This window comes from Artibeus jamaicensis, unplaced genomic scaffold, assembly GCF_021234435.1.
Source record: "Artibeus jamaicensis isolate MK-2021 breed Jamaican fruit bat unplaced genomic scaffold, CSHL_Jam_final contig_252, whole genome shotgun sequence".
Lineage (NCBI taxonomy): Eukaryota > Metazoa > Chordata > Mammalia > Chiroptera > Phyllostomidae > Artibeus > Artibeus jamaicensis.
In genome coordinates this window covers 1682079-1706613 of record NW_026521538.1, presented here as the reverse complement: position 1 = coordinate 1706613, position 24535 = coordinate 1682079, and the positions used below count along the sequence as shown (strand labels likewise).

General features: G+C 52.2%; 1 protein-coding gene across 2 annotated transcripts in view; it reads left to right on the top strand.

Annotated features, from left to right (window-relative positions):
* The window catches only part of SLIT1 (slit guidance ligand 1), a 152068-nt gene that overhangs the window by 26735 nt on the left and 100798 nt on the right, over positions 1-24535 (top strand). For both annotated transcript variants that reach the window (XM_037138927.2, XM_037138926.2), the window contains exon 4: positions 2432-2503. In XM_037138927.2, the coding sequence (XP_036994822.2) occupies positions 2432-2503 (72 nt within the window). The remainder of the gene's footprint in view (positions 1-2431; positions 2504-24535) is intronic.

Below are 24535 nucleotides of genomic sequence, written 5' to 3'. Positions count from 1 at the left end.
ACAGGTTTGGGAGCAGACATAACTGCTTCCTGTAAGCAGTCACAAACCCGTGTGATTCTGGGTGGTGAGGGCCGGCCGCCATTGACATCAGTCTGTCCGGTGATGGGGGAGCAGAGCCCTCAGTCCCCTGCTGGCCGAGGGGCATCTGTGTGTAATGCAGAGGCAGCCAGGATGGGGAGCAGGGACAGGCAGGCTCCGGACCCCACCACTACCGCTCAGAGGCAACTTGGGGGAGTCAGGCACTTCGGGACCTCCCAATCCCTCAGCTATCCAAGAGACAGTGCAACATACCCTGAGCATATAGTCAAGCCGTGTGGCGAGACGGCGGGGGGAAGGGGCTGTGCGTGGATGTACGGCCTGGTCCCACTCACGAGAAAGAAACCCGCCTTTCTATTCCGCCTTCCCTCCCATGGTGAGGAAAGGCCTGCGGAACATCTGTTCTGGTGCCTGGCACACAGTGAGGGCTCCTCGGGACTGGCAGCCTCCGCTACTACCGTGTTCTGCTTAGCAACCTGCGGGCCCGTCAGCATGCTGGGTCCCTCCTTCGGCGTCCTTTGATTTCCCACTTTAACTAGCTATTTGGGTCCCTTTTCTTTTTAAGTGTTTTCAGAAACTGGAGCCAGAAAAATGAAACCATCTTGGAGAAAACAAAACAAAAACCAATGATTACCAGGCAGTGTAAACACAGGATTAATTTATTGGATGAGGTTAAGGAACTTGGAGCCGTCTGAAGTCTCCTCCTGTTGCTTTAACGATTCCGTTAGCGGTTCCTTTTTTCCCTAGGCAGTGATGTGTTTCCCTAGGAGCTGGTCCTTTCCATAACACTCCTCGCCACTGGACTAATTGTCTGTACCGTGCTGGGAAGTGTACCTTTCTCACGGAGCAGATGAAAGGTGACCGACCTCCTAGGACAGACAGTTACCAACCACGGACAGTTACCGCTGGCCACACAGAATTATATTTGTTCCTCCCTCCCAGCAAAAGAAAGCTCTTGCCCAGCTGGTTGATGGCCGTCTACCACTGTTCAAAGGAGGAGAGGCTGTTCGAATCCCAGATCGTGCCATAGCTGGAGGGCAGGGGCCGCATTTCACATGAGTGTGTCGCCAACCTGGACGAGAAAACGGGTCCCCTGGGGATGTTGTTGGGACGCAGACTGATTCAACAGGTCTGGGGTAGAGCCTAGGGTATTGAGGCTCTGACCAGCTCGTAGGCGATGCCCTGCAGATGGTCATGGAGCACTGTGTGAGCACCGAAGTTTTGTAGGTTATAGATGTCACACAGCCTGATGGGCTGGAGCCCTGCACTGCGGTGTCAGAGAATCGGTTGCCTGGCAGTCACAGGGGTGTGCAGTTCAGCGCAGGGAATGTGTCGGTAATGCCGTGATAACTGTGCACGTGTGTAACGACTAGACTTACTGGAAGGATTGCCTTTGTAAGCTACCTAACTGTCTACTCACTGTGTTGTACACCTGAAACTAACGTAACATGGCAGGCCAACTGCAATTGAAAAAAATTAGGAAATAAAGGGTGTTAGTTGCCCAAGGTGCCAGGAGACGTCTGGATGTGTGTCGCTGCATTCCCAGGACCAGGCTGGGTCCGTTCTGCGCGGGTCTTCTCGTCGGGCCGCATGCTAGCACCGGCCTCCCGCCCCTGCCTGTGTTTGTGATGCAGAAAAGCTGACTGCCCGCCAGCAGAGGAGTTGAACATGATGAACTTGCTATTTGGCCATTGAAGATAAAGGGGGTGGTTCTCTGTTGCTTGGCATGGAAAGACAGCCACCAAATTTTCGAGTCAGAAAAATGCAGGTGGCTGAATAGTTTTTCTTGTATTATTTGAGGCTTAAAAAAAAGTTAAGCTTGCATTTCCATAAATAATTTTTTAAAAAATCAATAAAGCTATTTTCTTTTTGAAAAAAGACCTAAAGCAAACAAAAAAGCCAAGCTGCCACAGAGCCCTGTGTGGATGACGGCAGTAGAGTCAAAGCCACGGGGCCAGTCCCACTCCGCGAGGATACAGCCCACACTTCCCGGGTGGTCAGATACCCACTTGCGAACCGAGACAGACTTGAGTCAGTGCCATGCCCATCACAAAACGTCTTGCAGGTGTCAGTGAAGATGCTGAGGGGCATGGGAGGAGGAGACGGAAGGGAAGATGCTGTATTTGTATTGACTGCCCAGTCCGTGGCAGGTCCTTGGGGAGGGACTTTCATAATTGTTTTGCTTGTATTCTCCCCAAGTGTTGGATGGCAGGATCCCCACTTTACAGATGAGGAAACTGAGGCCCAAAGGAGTTACTTTCCCTGGGGTGACACAGTGACCCTGTTAAGATCTGAACCCTGGGCTCTCTGACTCTGAATCCAGTGTTTCCTGAAAAGTCCTCTGGATTTCTTGCGTTTCCAAGGCAATTTCCAACTCTTCCCCTCTCTTTTGTAGGCGACTGAACCGGAACCAGCTGCACACGCTACCAGAACTGCTGTTCCAGAACACCCAGGCTCTGTCGAGGCTGTGAGTGCTGCTCTGTGGCCAGAAAGCATTCTGTGTGTTCTCACCCCTCGCCCTGTGGTAGGAGGGGCTGTGTGTGGTCAGTGGGGCATGAACTTTCCCGCGACCCCCATGTTCCTCCCTGGGGAGGAGCTGCTCAGGGTCACTCAGGTCAGGCCCTTTCTGTAGGCAGGTGCAGTGTAGGGCATTGCTCCATGTCAAGCACCTGACAGAATCTGAAGCTCACCCAGTTCCATGTGCTGCCCGGGCGTGGGGTGGGCCCCACTGTGAAGGGAGGACCATTCCTACCCACCTCTCACTGCCTTTGGTAATCTGCCTTAGGTCAAATTTTATACATTCGGCTAAGCTCTTTTGGGGCCTATTTCTACTTTCAGCTCAGAGTAATAAGCTCTGTGAGTTTATTAACTGTGTGTAATGTGATACTCTCATTCGTTGTAAATGTGCTTCTTTCAAGTTTGTAGGGTTGCGGCTAATTCTGCTGCTTTGTGATTTGCCAGATGCGTCTGTAATTGCTCTGCCACATGTTTCGTTCTGTGGGATCTGGGGTCGGACAGGACCTTGGAGGTCTCCTGAGAAGCCTCTCCTGCAGCTCCTGGGCAAAGGGCACTCTGGTCTTTGCTCGCTACCTCCAGTGATGGCAAGTCTGCCACCTCCTGGAGCAATCAGTCCGTTATTAAAAAGGTCTGCATCTTAGAAACATTTTCTTAACTTTGAGCCCTGCATCTACTTTCTGATGATTTATGGTTTTTTCCTAGCTTTTCCTTTTCTTTCTGTATTACTTAGAACAATTATAAACGCCTGTTAGGTTTTTGAAGGGTTCATTAGGTTTTCGAATTTTGATTTAGAAGGTTTTTGAGCCCCTTAGTTTTGTCATTAAAAACCTGAAAAACAGCTGATGTGGCTCAGTGGATTGAGTGTCAGCCTATGAACTGAAAGGTTGCTGGTTCAATTCCCAGTCAGGACACATGCCTGGGTTGTGGGCCAGGTACCCGATTGGGGGTGTGCGAGAGGTGGATGATCGATGTTTCTGTTCCTCTCTTTCGGCCTTCCCCTCTCTCTGAAAATAAATCAATAAAACCTTTAAAAAAGTTAAATATAGAATATTTAGAAAATAGGACAAAAATTAGAAAGAAAAAACAAACCTGAAAAACCACAGCAAGACTGGTGTGAGATGCAGGACTGCTTCCCTGAAGTTTGTAGGACAGTAGCCAGTGGAGGAAGAAGCAGCAGGTGATGCCATACACACGGCAGGGCAGGGGCTCGTGGGAGATGGCACCCTGGGGCCCTCTGCATGCTGAGGGGCCAGTTCTCTCCACCTCTGTCATGAATTCTAGACCTTTTGATAAGCCCAGGGGTCTCGGCAGCTCCAGAATCTGTCACCTGATCCTGCCTTCACGGTTTTTGTCCTTAAGGTGGAACTCTAATGTTTAGTGTATTCAAATGGTCTCTCTGGTCACTTCCCATTTCTTCCTCTTCCTGGACTGGAGGCCTCTCCATGGTGACCTTCAGCGATCACCCTTTCTGCTGGTCTTCGCCTCCTTCGGGCCAGAGCTGCCTGTGACACAGGGCCGGGCACACACAGTGGCTGCTTTCCCTTTCTTCCCTTGACAGCTGAAGGCTCACCCCCGGCCTCTCTTTTTCATGCTGTTGAGGTCCCTGCCGAGTTCCTTGAGCATCCTTATAACCAGTGTTTTGAACTCTGCATCTGATAGACTGCTTATCTCACTTGTTTAGTTCTTTTTCTGGAGTCGTGATCTGTTCTTTCGTTTGGGCCCTTTCTCTTTGTCTCATTTTGGCAGCCTCCCTGTGTTTGTTTCTATGTAGTAGGTAGAGCTGCTTTGGCTCCATGTTTTGGTAGCATGACCTAGTGTAGTAAGTGACCTGTAGGGTCCAGTGACACAGCCTCCCCTGTTCCCCAAGCTGGGTCCTCAAGAAGTACCTTTTGTGTGGGCTGAGTACACCCTCCTCTTGTAGTTGAGTCTTGGCTGCTTTGGCAGATCAATGGGAGAAATTTACTCAGGCCAGTCAGGTGCAAGGACTGGCTGTGACCACTGACCACCAACCTCTGTGGAGGATCACTGTGTGGGGGCAGGGTGATGGTGCTCCAACATGGTCAGTAGCTGTCCACTGGGTGCATTGGCCCTGGGATTTCCTGGGTCTTGCAGGTCAAGTTCAGCCCCCACCTGTGTTTTGCCCAGAGCCACCCTGCCTGAGCTATAAAGCAATCTGAGATGGCTGCTACTTGTGCTGAGCTTGGAGATTCCCAGGTGAAGCCAAGCTGTGAATCTAGGCTGGCTGCTGCTAATATCAGGCCTGGGGCCTATTGAGGCCAGATGCTGCTTGTTTGAGAAGATTTAAGAAGTTGTGAAGCAAGAGCCAAGACCAGCCATTCACGTGGAAAAGCCACTTGGGTGGGCCTGTAAGTTGGTGGGTCAGAACAGTGTCAGCCAGGCTGATGGAGTCTCAAATATGGCAGCTTGCCAGCTCTGTGGAGGGAGGATTTAGAAAAGGGACAATGGCCTCTGCTCACCTGGATGCCAGGTACTTCAGTTCCTCCTTTTATGCCACTGGTGCCTTTCAAGCTGCAACCCCAGTGCTGGAGCTCAGAGGGAGTGAGTCTGAGTAAGTTGGTGTGTGGGTTCTATAAGAACTGTTTGGGGCTCCAGAAGTGTTTTCCACTGACTCAATTCCCACTTGTTTTTGCATCCAGAAGTTGTGGGGACTTATCTTCTTGGCACTGGTACCCTGGGCTGGCGGGGCCTGGTGTGGGGCTGGGCCTCCTTGCTCCCGAGATACCCCTCCCAAATTCTCATCCACCACATGTGGATGTGGGACCAGCCTGTTCCACGTCTGCACCCCTCCTACCAGTCTGGGTGGATGTGGTTTCTTTAACTCCGTAGTTGTCAGACTTCTATTCAATTCAATTTATGACAGTTCTGAGTGATAGTTGTTCTGTATTTTAGTTGTAATTTTGATGTGGTTTTGTGACGAGGTGAACCATGTCTGCCTACACCGCCATCTTGACTGGATGTTCTCCACATCTTCTTTTTTATTTTTTTTATTTTATTGATTATGCCATTACATTTGTTCTATTTCCCCCCTCTGTTCCCCTCCACCCTGCACACCCCTCCCCCACCATTTCCCCCTTTAGTTCATGAACATGTGTCTCAAGTTCTTTAGATTCTATATTTCCCCTACTATTCTTACCCTCCCCCCATCTATTTTCTATCTACTGTCTATGCTACTTATTTTCTGTACCTTCTCCCCCCTTCTCCTTCTCCCACATCTTCTTTATCTATTCTTCTTTGCTCCACCCCCTCCTCCCTTATTTTATTGACCTGGGCATCAGGCATTCCAAAACATCTCTGTTAACTCTCCCAGTTGGTCTGGCTGAGGAGCAGTCAGGCCTTCTTGGTTCAGAACCATCCCCGCTGCTCCCCTGCGCCACCCCTGAAGGCTGGTGACAGTAATGGTGGGGATGGGTATTATCGTAAGGGCACAACCTGCAGACCCGCTAGTTCCCTGGGACAGGAAGTGAGGTATAGCTGGGACTGGGAGTGAGTGCCGGGGGTGTTTCAAGTTCTTTCTGAACATCTACCTCACTGTTCCACTCCTGCCTGCACACTTGTGTCCTGCGTGTGGGCCACATCTCAGTTCCACCATGCCTTCCGTTGGCCTTAATGCTGACTCCTCCTTCCTACTTTCCGTGGCCTCAGACCTCAGGTCCCTACAATGTCTCAGGTCCAACTCCGGATTGCTGGGGAAAAGAATCCGCTTGGCTCATGTTGGGTCAGGAGATCACTCTGGGCCAATGAGCTGTGCAGGAGCTGGTGGGATCACCTGCAGTTGCATTACAGGGCCTACCCTTCCCTTAGGAGGCGGGTGAGGGGAAGGCAGTGCTAGGCCTTTCGGTCTGTCACCTGTTGACCTGCCCTCTGCTGCGAGAGATCCATTACTAATCCTCTCCATCTGGAGCAAATCGGGGACTTTCCTGCAGAGGCCATTATGCTTAATCAGCATGAAAACGAATTTGGGAGAGACCAACCGTGCAGGGTCAGGTGTAGTCGCAGTCTGTCAGGTGCTGAGGTGGTTTCAGCTGCTTTTGTCTGTGTAGCTTCCAGGAGTTAAAGTCCTGTGACCGGTTATTCTTTACCAGTGTTGCCCCTGGTGCTGCGTTTGTCTGCCCATTTCTTTCTTTATGCAGGACCTGTGGGCCCGAGGGGCGATTTGCCTTGGACCAGAGAGCAGCTTGGCAACAGGGCCGGAATTAATCACTGGGCCTGCAAAGGTCCTCAAAGAGCCTGAAAGGGGCTTAGACCTTGACCTAGAAATCTTGTTGGGGACTCTATCCTGGGAAATAACAAAACCTGGCACAAACTTGTCCCATGCAGCATTACTTAGAATACTGACATACAGAGTATTTCTACATTGAAATACTGAATGTTGTAAAGAATGTAGAAACAACCCAATGTCTAAACTTGGGGGAATGGTTAAGTAGACTATGCTTTATCTACTTGATGGAATCTTTGTATCATCATAAAAAATGGCCTTTAGGAAAGACATAAAGTGATACGTATGTTTGTGACATCCAAAACCAGGCTGCAGAACGGTACAGACAGTATGACCACTTAATGAATCACCCCAGAGATTGCACACACACACAGTGACTGTGATGCCACCAGGGGCTGTCGCGGCGACTTGTCTCTTCTGTGCTTCCCAGATGTTCTTTCTGTAAGAGCACGTGTTGGCATGTTTATGGCCAAGACTTCCCTGTTTTTATAAGCAGTGAAAAGCCTCTGTAGTTTGCACTTAAGTGAACGCCAGACGTGTGATGCAGGGATGCTTCCTCGGTCCCCGCTGAGCCATTCGCTCTTTATCAGGTGAAGATAATGTCTACCTCATAGGCTGTTGTGGGGGTTAAAGGGAGGTACAACCTGTTCTTAGGTCAGGTGCAAACATTATGGCACATAGTAGGTGCTCAGGAAATGTTGGGTGAACCCCTCTGGGCATTGCCCCAGAGGGCAGCTGACCTGACCCAAAGAGGCGGCCCAGGCTGCCCTGCACGCTCCCTGTGAGCATGTGTCCTCTGCTGGTGGCCTGTCCATGCCTCTGCTCCCTGTGGCGACTCAGCCTCACCTTTCCTAACCAGACTATCCCCTTGCTTCTCTGGGATCTCCCCCAATAGGTTTTAGGTTTTTCCATGAGAGGCTTAAGTGTACCCACGGGGGCACCTGCTGGCTGGCATGCAGGCAGCAGCTGGAGTGTGGCTGGGCGCATCCATCCTGCAGGCTCAGGAAGCTGACCGAGGGCCTCTGCCCAGCTCAGAGGGTTCAGCCGGCCCAAGGGACTGAGCCGATGTAAACTCTGGGCTGTCCGAGGCTAGAGCTCATGCTTCCATGGCATCCATCTACCTCCTGCTTACTGTCCATTCACCTCCTGCACCTGCTCCCTACTGGTCTACCTATTTCCCCACCTGTCCCTCACCCCGTCTACCTGTCTGCTGTCTATCTGCCGCCTGTCCACACTCCCACTCATCTGCACTCCACTTATCTACCAACCGCCAGTGAGTCCACATACCCCTCCATCCTCCGTGTCCTCCCCCCTACAACCTCCACCTGCCCATCTGGTCACCCATCCACACTTCCACTCACCCACCAACCCCCGTGTACCCATCCAGCCCTGCCCTCTCACCCTTCCCTTACCCATCCACCAACCCACATATAGACCTGCCCACATGCCCAGCTCTGCCCCCATTCCACAGCCGCCCTCCCACCCCCTCGCCCACCCACATTTAACCCCTTCCCCCTTTCTGTTTGCCTACCTACCACCTGCTCACCCATTCACCCAACAGTTACTGAGGGCCTCCTGTGGGCCAGGCAGTGGTCTAGGTGCTGGGAACTACTGGGGTGACAGCCGTGTGAGAGGCTGGCGGGGTGCTGTCTCTCCAGGAGGCGAGGGCTGCAGAGCTCTTCGGGGAGTGCTCTTTGAGAGCTATCTGCCGTCCTCCGACCTACCGGCAGGTCGGTGTAGAGTGAGGGGACAGATGCTTCAGTGGCTGGGCCCAGCCGCCCTGCTGGAGGCAGTTGTAGCCTGGTGGCCTGTGAGCTGGGTGTGGGGTCAGCTGCATTACTGAGGACGTGGCGAAGTTTCATGGATGCCCACAGGGGCAGCCGTGTTGGGGCCTGGCTGCTCCTCTCATGGCAGTACAGCCCAGTCTTCACCCAGGTGTGGGGGCCGAGCACAGTGAGTGTGGGCCCCCTCCGCCCCACACCTCTGTCCTCCCAGCTCTGGGGAGGGGTCTCTCCTGCTGCTTTTCGATCTGTCTTCCTGCTGATTGTATTCCCTTCCTCATCCACAAGTCGCTTCTGGAAACCCAGTTCCTCTGGGCTCCTTTTTAGCCTTGAAACCAATATGTATCCGACAAGATCGGGCTTTTGTGTCTGTGCGGGGCCTGGAAGGGGTGGGGGTGGGGGACTCAGGGCAGCCCAGGGCATTTATTTCCCCTTATTTATATCCCTGCTGGAAGGACCGGGATAACTCATTAACAGGGCCCTGGTGGCTGGAGAGGCAGGGAGGTGGTGTTCTGCAGGAGCCCTGTTGAAGAATGCCTGACCCCGCTGACCCTGTCTTGAGCTGGGTTTAATTAAACTGTCAGCACTGGTCAGAAGAACAAAGCCTGCCTTCCCGTCCCGGTCCCCAGCCCCCACCAGAGGCAGGAGGGCATCCTCCGCTGAAATGAAGAGCTGTTAAAAATGGATGTCTTGCCTCCAAGGGAAATTACCCGAGGCAGGAAGGTGACCTCGCCATTGTGACGTGTCCACTCCAGGCAGCCGTTCTGCGGAACTGGACCAGCCGAGGACCCTGAGCGTGAGGAATGGGGCGCCTGTGGCCTCCCCTCCCTTGTCCAGGGCCTCCTTCCTGCCAGAACTGCCGCCTTAGGATGCTGTCGCTCACCCTCCAGACTTCTCTTTCCCCAGGAAGGAATTTCATGTGCTTCATCTCATGAGACACTGAGTCTGTGAGATGTTTCTGTCGTTCATGAGAGAAAGAAGCTCCTCTCTTGGCCCGTGCGGGAAAGTCTGGGTCGAACAGGCTTCTCCGTCGGGGGGGGGGGGGCCTGCAGCCCCTTTAATCTACCTGTGTGTGTTATAAATCCCCTAGGGGGCATGTAGGGTGTTGCACTGCCCAAACTGATTTGACCTGAAACTCTCGAAAGTTTTTTAGGGAATACCTAGATCTCGTGAGTCTAGTGTCAGGTGACTTGCTGAGGTCTCAGACAGTGCAGGTCAGAGCTGAGACTCGAGCCTAGGTTCTGGACCCCAGACCCATGCCCCCTCCTCAACACCATCAGAACTCAAATTAGCATGAGCATCAGCGGGGGTGGGGAGTGATTAAATGCAGATTCCAGTGCACTAAGATCTGGTGCCTGAGTGAGCAGGTGTGAAGGGCCCAAGAATCTGCGTTATGACCAAGCCCCCCTTTGTCTGGCTCACGCTTTGAGAAGCCATGCCCCAGCGTGCTTGCCGAGTCCTTGCAGGGCGCCCCTCTGCGGGCCTGGCGCCGGTCCGCCTCTGCCCTGCCTGATGCGGTGTGAGAGGCACACTAACAAAGGCGCTGCCGAGGGCAGAAGCTCCACCTCTCTCATCGATGCAGAGAACAATTTGGGGATTACGAGCTGGCAATTATGGAGCACTCTGGATTCTCAGAGTGCTTTCCAATCATTAAACCTGTGCCTGCTGTCAAGGCTCAAGTGAAAAAGGCAAGTGTCCCGCTGGGCCGGCCCAGGAACCTCCGCAGAAAAGGGCAGCCGGCGTGAGCCTGACATCCCCGTGCCAGAGCGGGCTGACGCTCCCAGCGTGGATTAATGTCCTGGCCAAAGTCATGGCCCGTGGCTTCCCCCACCCCCACCTGCTGCCTCTGAGCCACAGAGGCCTTCACAAATACAGGGGACGCAGGGTCTGGAGGAGCCTGGAGGGGTGGGCAGTCGGTGGGTCACCCCCAGAGAATGAGCCCTGCTGGGGAAGCTTTATAAGGACTCAGAGGAATGACAAGCCACCCGTCCTCTCCTAGAGCATTACAAAAATCAGCGGGAAACAAACTGGATTCGTAAGCATCCAGAAGATTCTGAACAGAGTGGGGGGGAGGCTGTTGTGAATAACTTTCAGGAGAGTGAGGGTATCTTAAAAGCTATTTTAAGAACTATATAAATAATTTTGCTATGATATCGAACATTAAAGACAAGACCATTGCTGGGCCAGTGGAAAGCCCTGAGCTCAGAAATTGAAGAAGGAAGAAAGGAACTGGTGAGCCTGTCTGGTAGGGGAACAGGGAAAGGATTCTTATGTAATCACGTCTGCAGAGCCCCCTTTGCCACGTAAGGTAACGTTCACAGGTTCCAGGGATTAGGACGCGGGCATCTTGGGGACCATTACTCTGTCCACCATACTTCCCTTGGAGGACAGGAGTCCGGAAGCCCCAGCTGGCCCTGCCCGGCCCAGGGCTGTGGAGTGGTGTGCACACACCGTGCACACACACCGTGCACACACACCATGCAGCCCGCCCAACGAGGGCACCTCTGGGCACCTCTCCCAGCTCTTCCACTGGGGCAGGTCCTTGGCACTGAGTCCTCTCTTTTCCTCCAGTGATCAGGGTTACTGATTAGCTGGGAGACTCTGGGCAAGGTATTTCATCTCTCTGCACCCATTTCCTCATCTGTGAAATGGGGTGAGGCTGTTCTGGTGACTACAGTGGTTTTTATGGTGCACTCAGTGCAGGTGCTTTGAATACAGCGTCATCACCCAAACCCTCCTCCTGGAAGCAATGGAGGGATGGGCGGGCACGCCCCATCCAGCCACGTTACTTGGGCAGTAGAGGACAATCTGCTGTCCTAGACGTCTTCATGGGTTGTCCCAGGCTGGTGAGCTTCTTGGCTCCTGTCTCCTCACAGCCTCAGCAGGCGGTTCCAGGCTGAGCAGGGGTGAGGGCCCAATGGCCTCGTGGTCCCCTTATTGCCGCCGAGCAGGGCCTGCCCTCAGTTCCTTGCATGTCTTCTCTGTGCGAGACAGAGTTTCTTCCCTCACTTCGTGTTTTGCCTGAGCTCGCTCTGGCTTTGGCAGGCAGCGCAGCCTGTCACTGGAGAGTTTTGCTCATGCTGTCTTTTCTTTCTTTGGTTTTATAGGTGGTAGATGAGATAATGACTTTGTACAAATGGGAGAAGAATTTCTACAGCTTCTTTCTCTGAATGCATTCCTCAGGAGCTGACTGTAATGTAGAGCTCTTTATTAGATTAATTTGGCAGGAATATTACTGTGGATGGAAACTCATTACATTTAGATTCATGAACTATAAGGGCAAGATTGAAAGAAATAAACACTTGGAGATGGTGCATTGCCTTCTTTATGAATTCTTTTTTTTAAAAAAATATTTTATTTATTTATTTTTAGAGAGGGGGGAAGGGAAGGAGAAAGAGTGGGAGAGAAACATCAATGCGTGGTTGCCTCTCATGAGTTCCCTGCTGGGAACTGGCCTGCAACCCAGGCATGTGCCCTGACTGGGAATCGAACCGCAATACTCTGGTTTGCCGGCCCGCGCTCAATCCACTGAGCTACGCCAGCCAGGGCTTCTTTATGAATTCTTGATCGATCTCTACTTAATCTAATCTTAACTTGAATGTTACGCTTCTTAGCATCGAAAGTCCTTCCTAGAACATACACATGATTTTATGACTTTGGGACTTCGGGTAATCTTGGCGTCAGAAGTCCAGGGGGGCAGCAGAGGGTGTCGTGTGTAAGTCATGGGTGGTATTGCCATTTCTAAAGGCTCCCAAACTTTCACCAATGTATCTCTAGCTCGATTCTGCTTCACTGAACTCCAGGTTCCCATGTGTCCTTCCCAGTCTGGGGCTGCCCTGCCTCTTGTCTCAACCATTTTAAAGTCTACAGTTCAGTAGTCAGAGCTTCAGGATTTTTTCATCTTGCAAATCTGAAGCTTTATACCCATGAACTATTCCTCATTCTTGTCCCCCAGCCCCTGGCAACCATCATTCTACTTCCTGTCTCTGAATTTGAGTGTTCTGGGTACCTCACAGAAGTGGAGTCACTTGGTGTTTGTTGTTTCTGTGACTGGCTTATGTCACTTGGCATAAAGTCCTCAAAGTTCATCCACGTTGCCGCGTGTGACAGGATTTCTCTCCTTTTTAAAGCTGAGTGACATCCCATGTGTGCACGCACCACGTTTTGTTTGCCCATTCATCTGTCTCGGACACTCGGACTGCTTCTCCCTCTTGGCTGCTGTGCGTGATGCTGCCGTGGACACGAGTGGGCAGCGTCCTCCAGACCCTCTTTTTAACTCTGTATCTAGCGGGATTGCTGGATCGCATGGCAGCTCTGGTTTTAGTTTTTCGAGGAACTGCCATGTTGTTTTCCCTAGTGGTTATACCATTTCACTGTTGTTTATTTTCTCTGTGTGTGTTTTACAGCAGCTACACTAATGTGTATGAGGTAATATCTAAATGTGGCTTTGATTTTCATTTTTCTGGTGATTCGTGATGTCGACCATCTTTTTATATGCTTCTTGGCCATTTTTATGTAATCTTTGGAGAAATGTCCATTCAAGCTCTGACTGGTGTGACTCAGTTGTTTGGGTGTCATACTACAAAGTGAAAGTCACTGGTTCGATTCCCAGTCAGGGCTATTGCTTGGGTTGCGGGTTCAGTCCCAGGTCAGGGCACATACGAGAAGCAACCATTCGATATTTCTCTCACACCAATGTTTCACTCCCTCTCTTGTTCCTTCCCTTCCTCTCTCTATAAAAATGCATACATAAAATCTTAAAAAATTAAATGTCCATTCAAGACCTTAGTCCATTTTGAAATTTGGTAATTTGATTTTTTGGGTCATAAGATTTGTTGAGACATAAGAATTTTAAAAAAATGTTTTGGGTATCTTCTTGCATTCCATGGTTGCCTTCTCATTCTGTTGACTGTGTCCTTTGATGCACAGAAGTTTTAAAGTTTGATGTAGTCCCAAATGTCTATTTTTGCTTTTGTTGCCTGTGCCATAGCCAAGAAATCACTGCCAAGTTCAATCTCATGAAGCTTTCCCCATATGTTTTCTTCTAGGAGTTCTATACTTTTGGGTCTTACATTTATGTCTTTGATCTATTTTGAGTTAATTTTTAAATATGGTGTAAGATAAGGGCCCAACTTCATTCTATTGTACATAGAGATCCAGTTTCTCAATTCCGATTATTGAAGAAACTGTCCTTTCACCATTGGTTGGTCTTGGCCTCCTTGTCAGAGATCTTCTGACCATATAGGTGAGGTTTTATTTCTGGGCTTTCTATGCTATTCCATTGGTCTATTCATCTGCCTTTATGCAGGTACACATTGTTTTGATTGCTGTATCTTTAAAATATGTTTCTGAATCAGGGAGCATGAGTTCTTCAACTTTTTTTTTGTCAAAATTGTTTTGGCTCTTTGGGGTCCAGTGATGGCATTTCACTTGGAAGCACAAGGGACTGTCACAGGAGAGAGGGTACAGGACCTTAGACTTTGGTTCAAATGGGACGAACCTGTGCAAGGACACACTGGTGATGGAGAGCTTGCTACTTCACATGACAGGCGGCTCCTTGGTGAGTAGCTTTGACCACTAGGAACCCTCACACTAACCTTGACCTATTTTCCTGGCCTGTTTGCCCAGTGATCTCGGTGAGGCTCTCTAGAATTGCGTTCAGAGCAAGAGTATGTGGCAAAATCAGCCCTTTACCTGGTCATTAGCATATTTCCAGGACTGATCTGAGAGCCTTGCTTCTAGGAAGCTGTAAGGCTGAAACTGTCTGTAGATTCTTCCTAAGGTTCAGAGCTATCCCCCGAGTCTCTGTGGGCCCCCCCTTGTTCTCATCCATTTTCTCCAGGCAGCTTAGTGAAGGAGTGGCCCCCAGGACCTTCTTGCCCTCTTGGTCCTGTTTGGCCACAGAGCCATAGGTTCAGGAAGCTGCTAGAAGTCAACAAACTAAGATGCTTCGGGCAGGTGGCAGTTTCCCCATCTGCTTTCCAGGAAGCCAGACTTTCCTGTCTGTAAAGGGCCTCTTGGGACGGGCCAGTGGGAGGTGGGGGTGGGGGAGGGCCTGGGAGGAAGCACTCTGAGGGGTTCTGGGGCTCGTCGGCACAGCGCGACGGAAATGAGCCCCGGAGGCCAGGACGCTTTGTGTCAGGGTTGGCTCTGTCCCCGTCTGGCTGTGACACCTTGGACAAGTCATCAGTGTCTCTGGGCCCTGTTCTATCATTTTCATTAATGAATCAGATGAGCACGCAGAGGCATGCTGGGCAGGTTTGCAGGTGGCACAGAATGGCCAGGGGTGGCCACGTGCCCAAGATGACAGAAGTAAGACCGAGGAAGATCTCCACGAACTGGGCTGGAATCCTAAGGTGAAATGACATAAATATGATAAATATGAAGATGGCTTTGAAGCCCAGAATGGGGAGGCCTGCTCTGGCAGCGCTCACTGTGAACCGGGCCTGGGGCTTCCAGCTGAGGACGGAAGGGGCACGTGGGTTAAGGCGGTAAGGCTAAGGCGGCTGAGAGAGTGAAGGTAGTGGCCTCAGGCTGCGTTAGTGAAGGCGAGGCGTCCTCTTCAGGGGAGGGGACAGGCCTGTTCTAATAAGTGGTGATTTGAGCACATGCAGGGAACAGTGTTTCGTAGCAGGATCTGTGCTTTATTGTAGGTGGTTGTGGGGAAACCACCTATAGTGGACAAGGGCAACTAACATCAGGAGCCGGGTGGACACTATTTCATATGAGATGTAGTCAAGGGGCCTGGGGCTGTTTGGTGTGATAAAAACAAATGTAGAGGAACTCTGAGAGCAATTTCAAATCTGTGTTCGCTCCAGAAGCAGAACTGGGTACTGTGGGTGGAAGGTGTGGGAAATGGATTTTGTTCTGAACACAGCAGGCTTCCTGAGGAGCTAGCTGCCAAGTTGTGGGCTGCTCTGTGCGTCACCGCAGTCCTGGGAGAGTTGAAGGAGGGGCTGGATCCCAGTGTGGCGGGCCTGTGTGCCTGAGAGATGGGGCAGCCGGCTTGATGGGCTCGGGTGGTTTCAGATGCAGAGCTGTCTAATCAGGGACACTCGGAGGACTTGCAAGCAGGGGAGAAGCCCGGTCCAAATGGCGTTTGGGGTGGGTAATCTGCTTGCAGACGCATGAAGCTGGCAGATGGTGGGAGCCTGGAAGGCCCCTAGCCCAAGCCCCCGTGTTGGAAGCTACCCTTTACAGCAAAGTGCTTCCAGCAAACTGTGTAACAAAATATTTACCAGACCCTGGATTCTGGCTCCCGTTTTCATGTCAAATTTGGAACAATAAAAATCAATGAGTAGCTTTGGAAATAGCGTCTGATCAGTAACAGGATGCAGAAGGTTGGTCCTTGGCTGGAGGTGCTCAGAGGAGGGGCTCTGGGGAGAGCCCACCCCACCCCACCCCACCGATGAGCAATGACTCATTTCCCCTTTGAAGTCCAGGCGCTGTCTTCGGAGCCCTGGTGTTTACACCCTCTGCTGCTTCAACAAAGGGCCTTCTGTCGGTAGATCCAGGAGGCCAAGCAGGGAAGGGTCGGAAAAGGAAGGTATTGACTGAATACCAATAAGAAGGGGAAATGTGCTCATGGACGACAAGGGGCGCCGGGCAACTGGGGGCCCACTCGTGCTGTGCAAACAGAGTGGAGAATGCCCTTCAGTGGGTGCTTTTTGCTAAAGGGTCTGGGGCCCTGGAAGAGGAAAAAGGGGGAGCAGGGAGGAAACATTTCACAATTGAGAGTTGAAGCTCAGCCCCGTGTTGGGGAGGGCAGGCCAGAACGTCCCAGGGTAACAAAGAGGCAGTGTGGCCGGTGACAGTTAGGGGAAAACACATGGCAACTAATGGGGTGGTAATGGGTGGGGAGGAAACCTGGGAAAAGCTGGTACAAGAAAGCTGGCACATAAATTCTGGTGGTGTGACATCCCCCTTGGCAGGGGGACAGGGGCCACTCTTTCACCCTTCCCATAGATGCTCCGGCTCCCAGGCCTGAGGCCTGAGTGAGGGACGCATGGAAGGGGAAGTGCCCCACAGACCCGGGGAGAGGAGGGCACTCTGCAGAAGCCGGTGCCCCAAAGCGGAGGATAGAGGTTCCCATCGCACGTGAGCAGTGGAGGGGCGATGTGACTCTTGTGTGACCCTCCCACCCCGGCCTGTGTGGCTGGTGTCGCCCTGGGGCACTCACCTGTGAGAGATTTTGCACCCAGGTTGACTGTCAGGAGTCCCCAGCTGGCCACCGGAGCCAAGGGCCCAAGGCCACATGTGCACACAGAGACTGACCGAGGCCCCCCGAGGTGCTCAGTGGAGACTCCCGGACCCCAGGACTTCCTGCTCACTGCCCCAGAGCTCTGCCCACCTCTTCTTGGAGACTCCACGGGACATGTCAGCTCCCAAAGGGGACAGTATTTATCACCTGGGAGCTTCCGGAGGAAGCCATCGAGTAGTTGTAGTTGGACTTTCACAGCTTCTATGAGATTCCTGAACGACCATGGCATTCTGGAGCCCAGCATGGTGGCTTGTGGGTGCAAGTTTGAAATTTTTGTCACAGGTCAACCATTTTTTATCAAAGTCATATTCTTTTCTCAGAAAATAAAACGAAACAGCCTTGGCCAGGTGGCTCAGCTGGTTCGAGCGTCGTCCCGTACACAAAAAGGCCGCAGGTTCAATCCCTGGCGGGGCACGTATGGAGGCAACCAATTGATGTTTCTCTCTTTCTCTCTCTTTCTTCCAAATCCATAAACACACCCTCAGGTGAGGATTAAAAAAGGAGAAAACAAAACAGCAAAATGAATTTGATCTATTTATTTGTGCGTGTGACATTCTCTTCTTTATGACCTTCAGGACACATTCAGGAAGGGAGAGAAAAGGGGCGCCCCTGTCCCCAGGTGTGTGTCTGGAGAGTTGTAGCAGGACTGCCACGTTCGATGGGGACACGTGGGAGCCTCTTTTTCTAGGCTTCTGCTGTGGGCGAAATTCTTAATCCGATTGATGTTTGCAAAGCAGCAGCTGGCTTTAGGCACCTGAGCACTTGCAGATTCTCTAAGTGAGCGGCCCTCTGGAAGCGGGTGGGAATTCTGGAGGTGGCCCTGGCCTCCCGAGCGTCACTTTCTTTCCCCAGCTTGGCAGCGGGGACCCGGGGCCTGGCTTCCTCCTCTGGGTGGAGGGATTCATTCGTTCACCCAACCAGCTTATCATAAGCCTGCCACTTGCAGTCCTTTGTCGAGTGTGGGGATATCGGGATGAATTAGATACGGTGAAGGGCTTGGCTGGAGCACTGAGCGCTGGTTCTGTGGTTGCTGATTTCTCAAGTGGGTGGTAGGTGTGAGCTGTGAGAACCTGATGGCTGGTTTGCAGCCTGGCTTTTTCTGTCCCCCTGCCCATGGAATGAAAGAAAGAAAACGGAATGGGAATAGTACTAAGGGACTAATGGGAATGGAAATCATATTTCACAGGGACAAATGCACATGCACCAATCACACAGCTGTTCAAACAGGAACTTCCCCATGCTATTCATCTTCTGTCTCAGATACACTGAAATGGGGTCACTACACCTGTGAATCTCGAAAGGCAACTGGAAAACAAATCAATTTCCTACAAATCATTAACTCCATCGATGGGAAACAAAGAACAAGAAATCATTTTTGGCAGGTCCTTGCTGTAAACTGTGTGAGCAAGGCCGGGACTCATTTATCGATGATTTTTAATAGCATCTTTCACAGACAGCTGGACATGGCCTGAGACCTCAGTGGTCCCTTGGGGAAGGCTGTGGACAACTGGCGGCATGAACATCGACCACAGAACTGCAAATGGCTCTGTCACCTGGGTTCCCTGCAGGAGCGCGTCCCTTGCTGAGATGCGCCATCTGTTGATGGTGGAGGTGCGTGCAGGTGTCAACATGTGTTTCTGAGGGTGCAGGTGCCCAGAGGCCTGTGGGGGGCTGGGGGAGTCATTGTGCTCCCTGTAGTTTGCATTTGGACTTTCTCTGGTGCTGCCGAGATGAACAGAGTTGAGGATCAGACATCACAGAAGTTGAGAGTTTGGACTCTGGAGTCTAACAGCTCAGCTAGTTACTATGTGACTGGGGCAAATTGCTTAATCTTGCTTAGACTCAGTTTTCTCATCTGGAAAATGGGCACAACAAGAAACTATTTTAAATTGTTGAGCTGGGAATCAATAAGAATTCTGGCCCATGCTTGGTGGGGTAAACCACCAAGAAACGTTAGGGTTCTACTTTTCCTCACAGTGAAGTCCCAGCCTCCCAAACAGTAGGGGGCACAGGGCAGGAAAGTGAAACACCTGCATGTTCATTCCCTGTAACCAGCGTCTGAGCCTTGTTCTGTTCTTGGAATACGTTAAAGCAAAATCCCCACAGATGGTTTCTTGATGATTCGTAGTTTGATTTTGTCTTTGTTTCAAACAAAGATAATTGGGCAGCCAATGGGACCCAGGTTCTGGAAACTGGGTCTAGAAAGCGAACAAAGTTGAGTTCTTCCCAGCAAGAGAAGCGAGGCGTGACGACTCTGGGCTTCAGTTAATGTCTCCTGACTGCGGGGCTCTGTGAAGAATCCCCTTTATTATTTAGGAGGAGGAAAACATTATTTTTAAAGAAACAAAGTAAAAATGTGTTTGTTTTTAAGGCTGAGCAAGGGGACTGGAGCTTAGTCAGCAAAAAGCTTCTTTTTTCTCCTACTTGACTTCCCTGGGCATCCATTTGGTCCAGGTCGAAAGGATGCTGGTCTTCACAGCTCATTTAACTTGGAGAGCGTCAGGCTTTGTCGCGGCTGACAGTTATCCGTTTTGATGCTAACAGGGAGGGCTCGGCCCTGGTCAATCTGTTCCAATCCCCGACCCCATTGTGAGTATCAGCTGGCTCGGGCTGAGACACCTTCTGAGCCCCTGCCCTGGGGCATGTTGTGTTGTGCCCTGAGGGTGCGGTGGTGACTTTTATACATCGAGCATGTGCCTCCAGATCTTGCAAGCTCAAAATTGGGGTCTTTGTTCCCATGGGCGCATCATTCCTTTCTGCTCATTTTGCAGCCTTGGCAGCCCTCAGGGTGTGCAAGTCATGCCTGCTGCATGCTGCAGAAGTCCAGCAGAGAGGGTTCGTCTTCGATTTTCTTTTAAGAAGGAGGAAGGTTGTTTTTATTCAACCTTCAACCTATGGTTTTAGTAGTGGGTCCCCATCCTTTATTCTTCACCAATGCCAAGTGCAGGTGCCGACGCCTCAGGCTAGCCAGCCCTAGTGTTCCATCCAATATTAAATCACATCACCCTGAGGACCCCAGAAATTCAGAATCCATCCAAGGACCTGGAGTGTCTCTCGGCCACCGCCATCCCAGGGTGTGGCGCTTCAGTTCGTGGGGTTTTTTTCTGAAGGGCAGACAAAATAGGATTGTACATTAAGATGCCTAAGGGAAGTACTGCTGGCCAAAGACCCACTTCCAGCCTGGTCCCAGTCATGCCATTTGCAGAAGCAGCAGGCAGGATGCATCAGTGGTGTTAAATGGGCTTCTGCAGCCCTCTCTCCCTTGGCCAAATAGCCCCTCTGGGGACAGAACCCGTCAGTGTGAGAGCACAGGGCCCAGTGAGAGCTGCCGGGAAGTGGACGGTGCTCCTGAGCTGACTGCATCCTGCCTGGATTTACCTCTGCTCAGATTTCAGGTCTGAGGCCTTTTGTGTCCCGAGGCCTCCCTGCTGCCCAATAAGCCACAGCTGTCCACCTGGGTGTCCTCGCTGCTGCTCCAGTTCCCAAGGCATCAAACTCACCCTGGCCTCCCTTTGCTGATTCCCGTTTGTCAAGGGACTTCTGCTTCTCATCCTGCATGTACGCCCAATGTCCTGGGGTGTTGAGAGAGGGCTTCAAGTTCAAGTTCCACTGCTGCCATTTCTAGCCATGTAACCGTGGACCAGCAATGTAACCCCCTGAACCTATTTCCTCATCTATAAGGTGGGGGTAAAGCAGACCTCTGTTGGGAGGTGGGAGGAGGAGTAGGGAAGGCAGGGCCTGGGTCTCTGTCAGTGTGGGTTCTCTCGAGGGCAGTGGCTGCTCTGTTGCCCTGGCCATTCAGGTCCACTGCTGTCTGCAAGGGGCTTCCCTCCTTGGGAGGAGGCTGGGATCTCTGGTCCCTCCAGACTGTCCCAGGGAGAAGTTGATAGGGTCCCCAGTGCATGCACACTGGGCCTCAGTGTTCAGAGACACAGGTTAACTGGCTGCCACGTTACCATCGCGTGAAAACATAGGCAGGCATGCAAGGGCTGGGGAGGGGAACACAGTCCCAAGCAAGTTATTGAAAGATTTTCATTTATTTTTAGAGAGTGGGGAAGGGAAGGAGAAAGAAAGGGAGAGATACATCAGTGTATGGTTGCCTCTCATGCACCCCCTCCTGGGAACCTGGCCTGCATCCCAGGCATTTGCCTTGACTGGGAATTGAACCTGCAACCCTTTGGTTTGTAGGCCTGTGCTCAATCCACTGAGCCACAGCAGTCAGGGCCCCAAGGATGTTATTTAGACAATGTGCTTTGCAGGTTCTTAGCCATCTGCAGTGGGTGCCAGTCAAATTCATGCCTGTAAGTCTGCAGACACAGGGCTCTGCGGGCCAGCTGTTGGCCTCTGGCTTTTTGGGTCAGATGTTTCATTGCTAACACACTTAACAAATATTTCTGTGCCTGCTTTATTCCATTCTCTGGGGGAACAGCGGTGAGAAAAAGAAGGATATAGTCTCTGCTTTGCAGAGCCGGTATGTCCTGTTGTGCATGGGGGTCAACGTGTGCTAGAGAAGAGGTTCTGTCCAAATTTCAGCTGGCCGAGAAGCAAAGCAGTCAGATGCTTTGGTCAATAGCAAAGCAGCGACAAGAGCTGTGAAGGGAAGGACTGCAGGCCTCTGGGAGCTCTAACAGAGGCCCTGGTGCTGGGGTGGGGCAGGGCTGGAGGGAGGAGCCAGGAGGCCTCCCGGGCCACGGGTGCTGGAGCCCTGCCCTCTGCCCGCTGTTACTGGCGCTGCTGTCTGACTGTGTCTGTCCAGCATGGCAAGGTCAGGTCTGAGACACCTGGGGTCTCGTTCCACCTTCACCAGCACCGCAGAGAGCATGCCACCCTCCCGCTTTACCACATTTCTGGCCTTGGCAGCTTCTGACTGTAGCTCATTTGCTGCCTGTCCTTTCCCTTGGCTGTGGTTTGGAAGTAGGCTTGCGCCTCTGGATTAGGCACCCGCTGTCCCTCTAACCTGGGCTCTGAGCTCCTGCCGCTGCTCCCGGCCCCCTCTGCCACCAGCGTGGCAGGACCTGTCTGTGACGCCACTGGCCTCGACTCTCCTGCACTCCAGTAACCCATCTGCAAAAGAGGAGCCGAAAGAAGCCCTTCCTCCCTTCCTGACCTCTTGGGGGTGGGAGGCAATCCAGAGTCCCAGAGGCTAAAACAAAAAAGAAAAGAAGAACATGACTCAAAATGCAGTTAATTGACGTTGTAGAAGTTGCCTTGTGGGTTTCAGTCAGAAGGAACTTTTCAGAGGAGCAGTACTCAAGTGGATTTTTAAAAAATGGGACCCCCTTTTCCTAGTATGTAGGCAAGAGTTATTTCACAGATATCAAGCAACCTTGGCAACATACTAGCATGTACTACAGAGTTCCTGGTTTTGAGAGGGGGTTTCCGAGGTTCTCCTTGGGGCTCCTTGGGTCTGTGAGGACCTGGGGCCGTCATTCCACACCATGAAGTTCAGCCCTCCTGGGCGTCTGCAGTTGGAGGGGCACAAGAGGAAGGGCCCAGGTCGACCTGGGGGCCTCCTCAGTTGTCTCGTTCAGGCCGCTGTGGTTCTCCGCTTCCTTCGGGAAAGGGGCGGCACTCCAGAACCGGCCTTGAGAACGGCCGTGTGAGCTGACCCTGCCGGGTGCCTGTGCACTTGTCACTGCTCATGGCATCCTCTCTGGGTGTTCAAAGGGGAAAGAGCATGTCACTTCTGCAGGCAAAAGGTGACCCTGAGAGGTCACCAGAACAGGGGTCGGAACATCGGAGTCAGCCCGTGAAGGAAGGGCAGCTCAGGCTTGGAGTGGAGAGGGCTGTGGAGGGGCAAGGAGAGGCGGTGAGTCCCCTCAAAGGGGCTTTTGTCGCATTAAGAGGCCATTAATCAAGCCCCAGGTGGGTGAGCTCCGGCAGGCCTGGGAGACTTCCTGTGGCTCAGGGTTGGGGTGGGGCGGCGGGCATACCCTTGTGGCTCAAGTGTCCCTGCGGACTCCGGTGGCAGGAGAGGAGTCTCCCCAGCCTACCCAGGGGCGCGGAGAAGAAAAGGCTGCCCTTTCCCAAACTGTGTGTGCTTTTCCCAGGGGCCATTGTTCCCCGTTGCCAGGAAACTGGGGCCTTCAGGTGTCACCCGGGAGACTGGGGCCTGGGTATTCGGGTTTAGGTCAGGCGCAATAATGCCTACAGAATGAAATGGCATCCCCAGGACCTCCTGTGTCATTTGTCACACACGGTGGTTCCCAACGACAGTGGAGAGACATGGGGACCAGGGGGAGGAGATGATGGGGCAGGATGAGGCGAGAGGCATGAGACGGGGCAGGCTAATGATGCCCCCACCAGAGCTGAGCAAACGCACCCCTTTGGGGAGAGGAAGTGGCACCGCCCCAGCCTCTTGGAGACTTCAGAAGGCCTGTGAGGGGTCAGACCATGGTTCAGGCCCGCCTGCTGGGAGCTGGGGGCCTGCCAGGCCTCAGGCCTAATAATGCTTCAGGACATGCTGGAGGACTTACTGGGACCTACTGTTCCCCGGCCAGATGGCCCCAGGGCCCAGCGAACACAGAGACTGTTCAAATCTGATATAGAAGGGCCACGGACGTACAAATAGAAAGGCAAATCAGAGTGACTCAGGGGACCCAGTGGCGAGCAGGGGGTCAGGAGCCTGGGGGGCAGAGTGGAGATGTCGCTTTTTAGCAGGTTCATGACATAACCAGATGCTTCCCACCCCAAATGGCTTCTTGCAAACGGGATGTAGAGTGAGCACAGAGGAGATGAGTGAGTGTCATCCTACTTGTAAATAGCGCTTGCACATGTCTACTCTCCTTTCTAGATTTTTTACTGTGGTGAAACTCATGTATCAGTTACCACCCTAACCATCCTCACAGCTCAGTGGTGTTAGGCACGTCACACGTTTTGCAGCCAATCTCCAGAACCTTTCATGTTGCAAAAGTGAAACTCTGTCCCCATTAAACAACAACATCCGCATTTTCTCTGCCCCCCAACCCCGGGCGATCACCATTCCACGTTTGGGCTTCCCGAATTAGACGGCGCTGGGTGCCTCGTATGAGTGGAACCATATAGCGTCTGTCCTTTGTGGCTGACTGATTTCACTTAGTGTAATATCTTCCAGGCATATCACATAGCAGGTGTCAGAATTCTCTTCCCTTTTAACGTGGATTAATATTCCACTCTGAATTTACCACATTCGCTTCATCCACGCATCGCTGATGGGTGGCTTCAGTCCTCTGGCTGCTGTGAACACACTGTCCCCACCTCTGCAGCTTGCCCGGATTCCCTTTACCACCTGGGGACAGGCACCGGCGACTGTTTTCCTCGCTGCTGATCTGGGCACCCGAGGCCTCCCGGAAGGGGGACTGGCAATGATTCCTTTCCTCCCCACCAGAGATGCTCACCTTCAGCTGTTTCCTTCTGTCTGACATGTGGCCACACTCTCTCGTGAAGAAGGTCCTCCTTCTGGCAGGGCAGGGGCTGGGCTGGGACTTGGGAGCGCGTGACACAGGCGGGTTGACAAGGTGTGGCCTGTCAGAAGCACAGGGCTCCCCAGCACCGCCTGGTGGCTCTGGCCAGCCCAGTAGTCACAGGCCGTCCACTAGGACGTCCATTAGGGAAGGTATACAATGGCAAACTGGGTGTGTGACCCCGAAAATACAGTGAGGGGGCGTTTGGTACGTCAGGTTCTATGTAATCATAGCGTGGAGTTTAGGGAGGGACCCAGAGGTC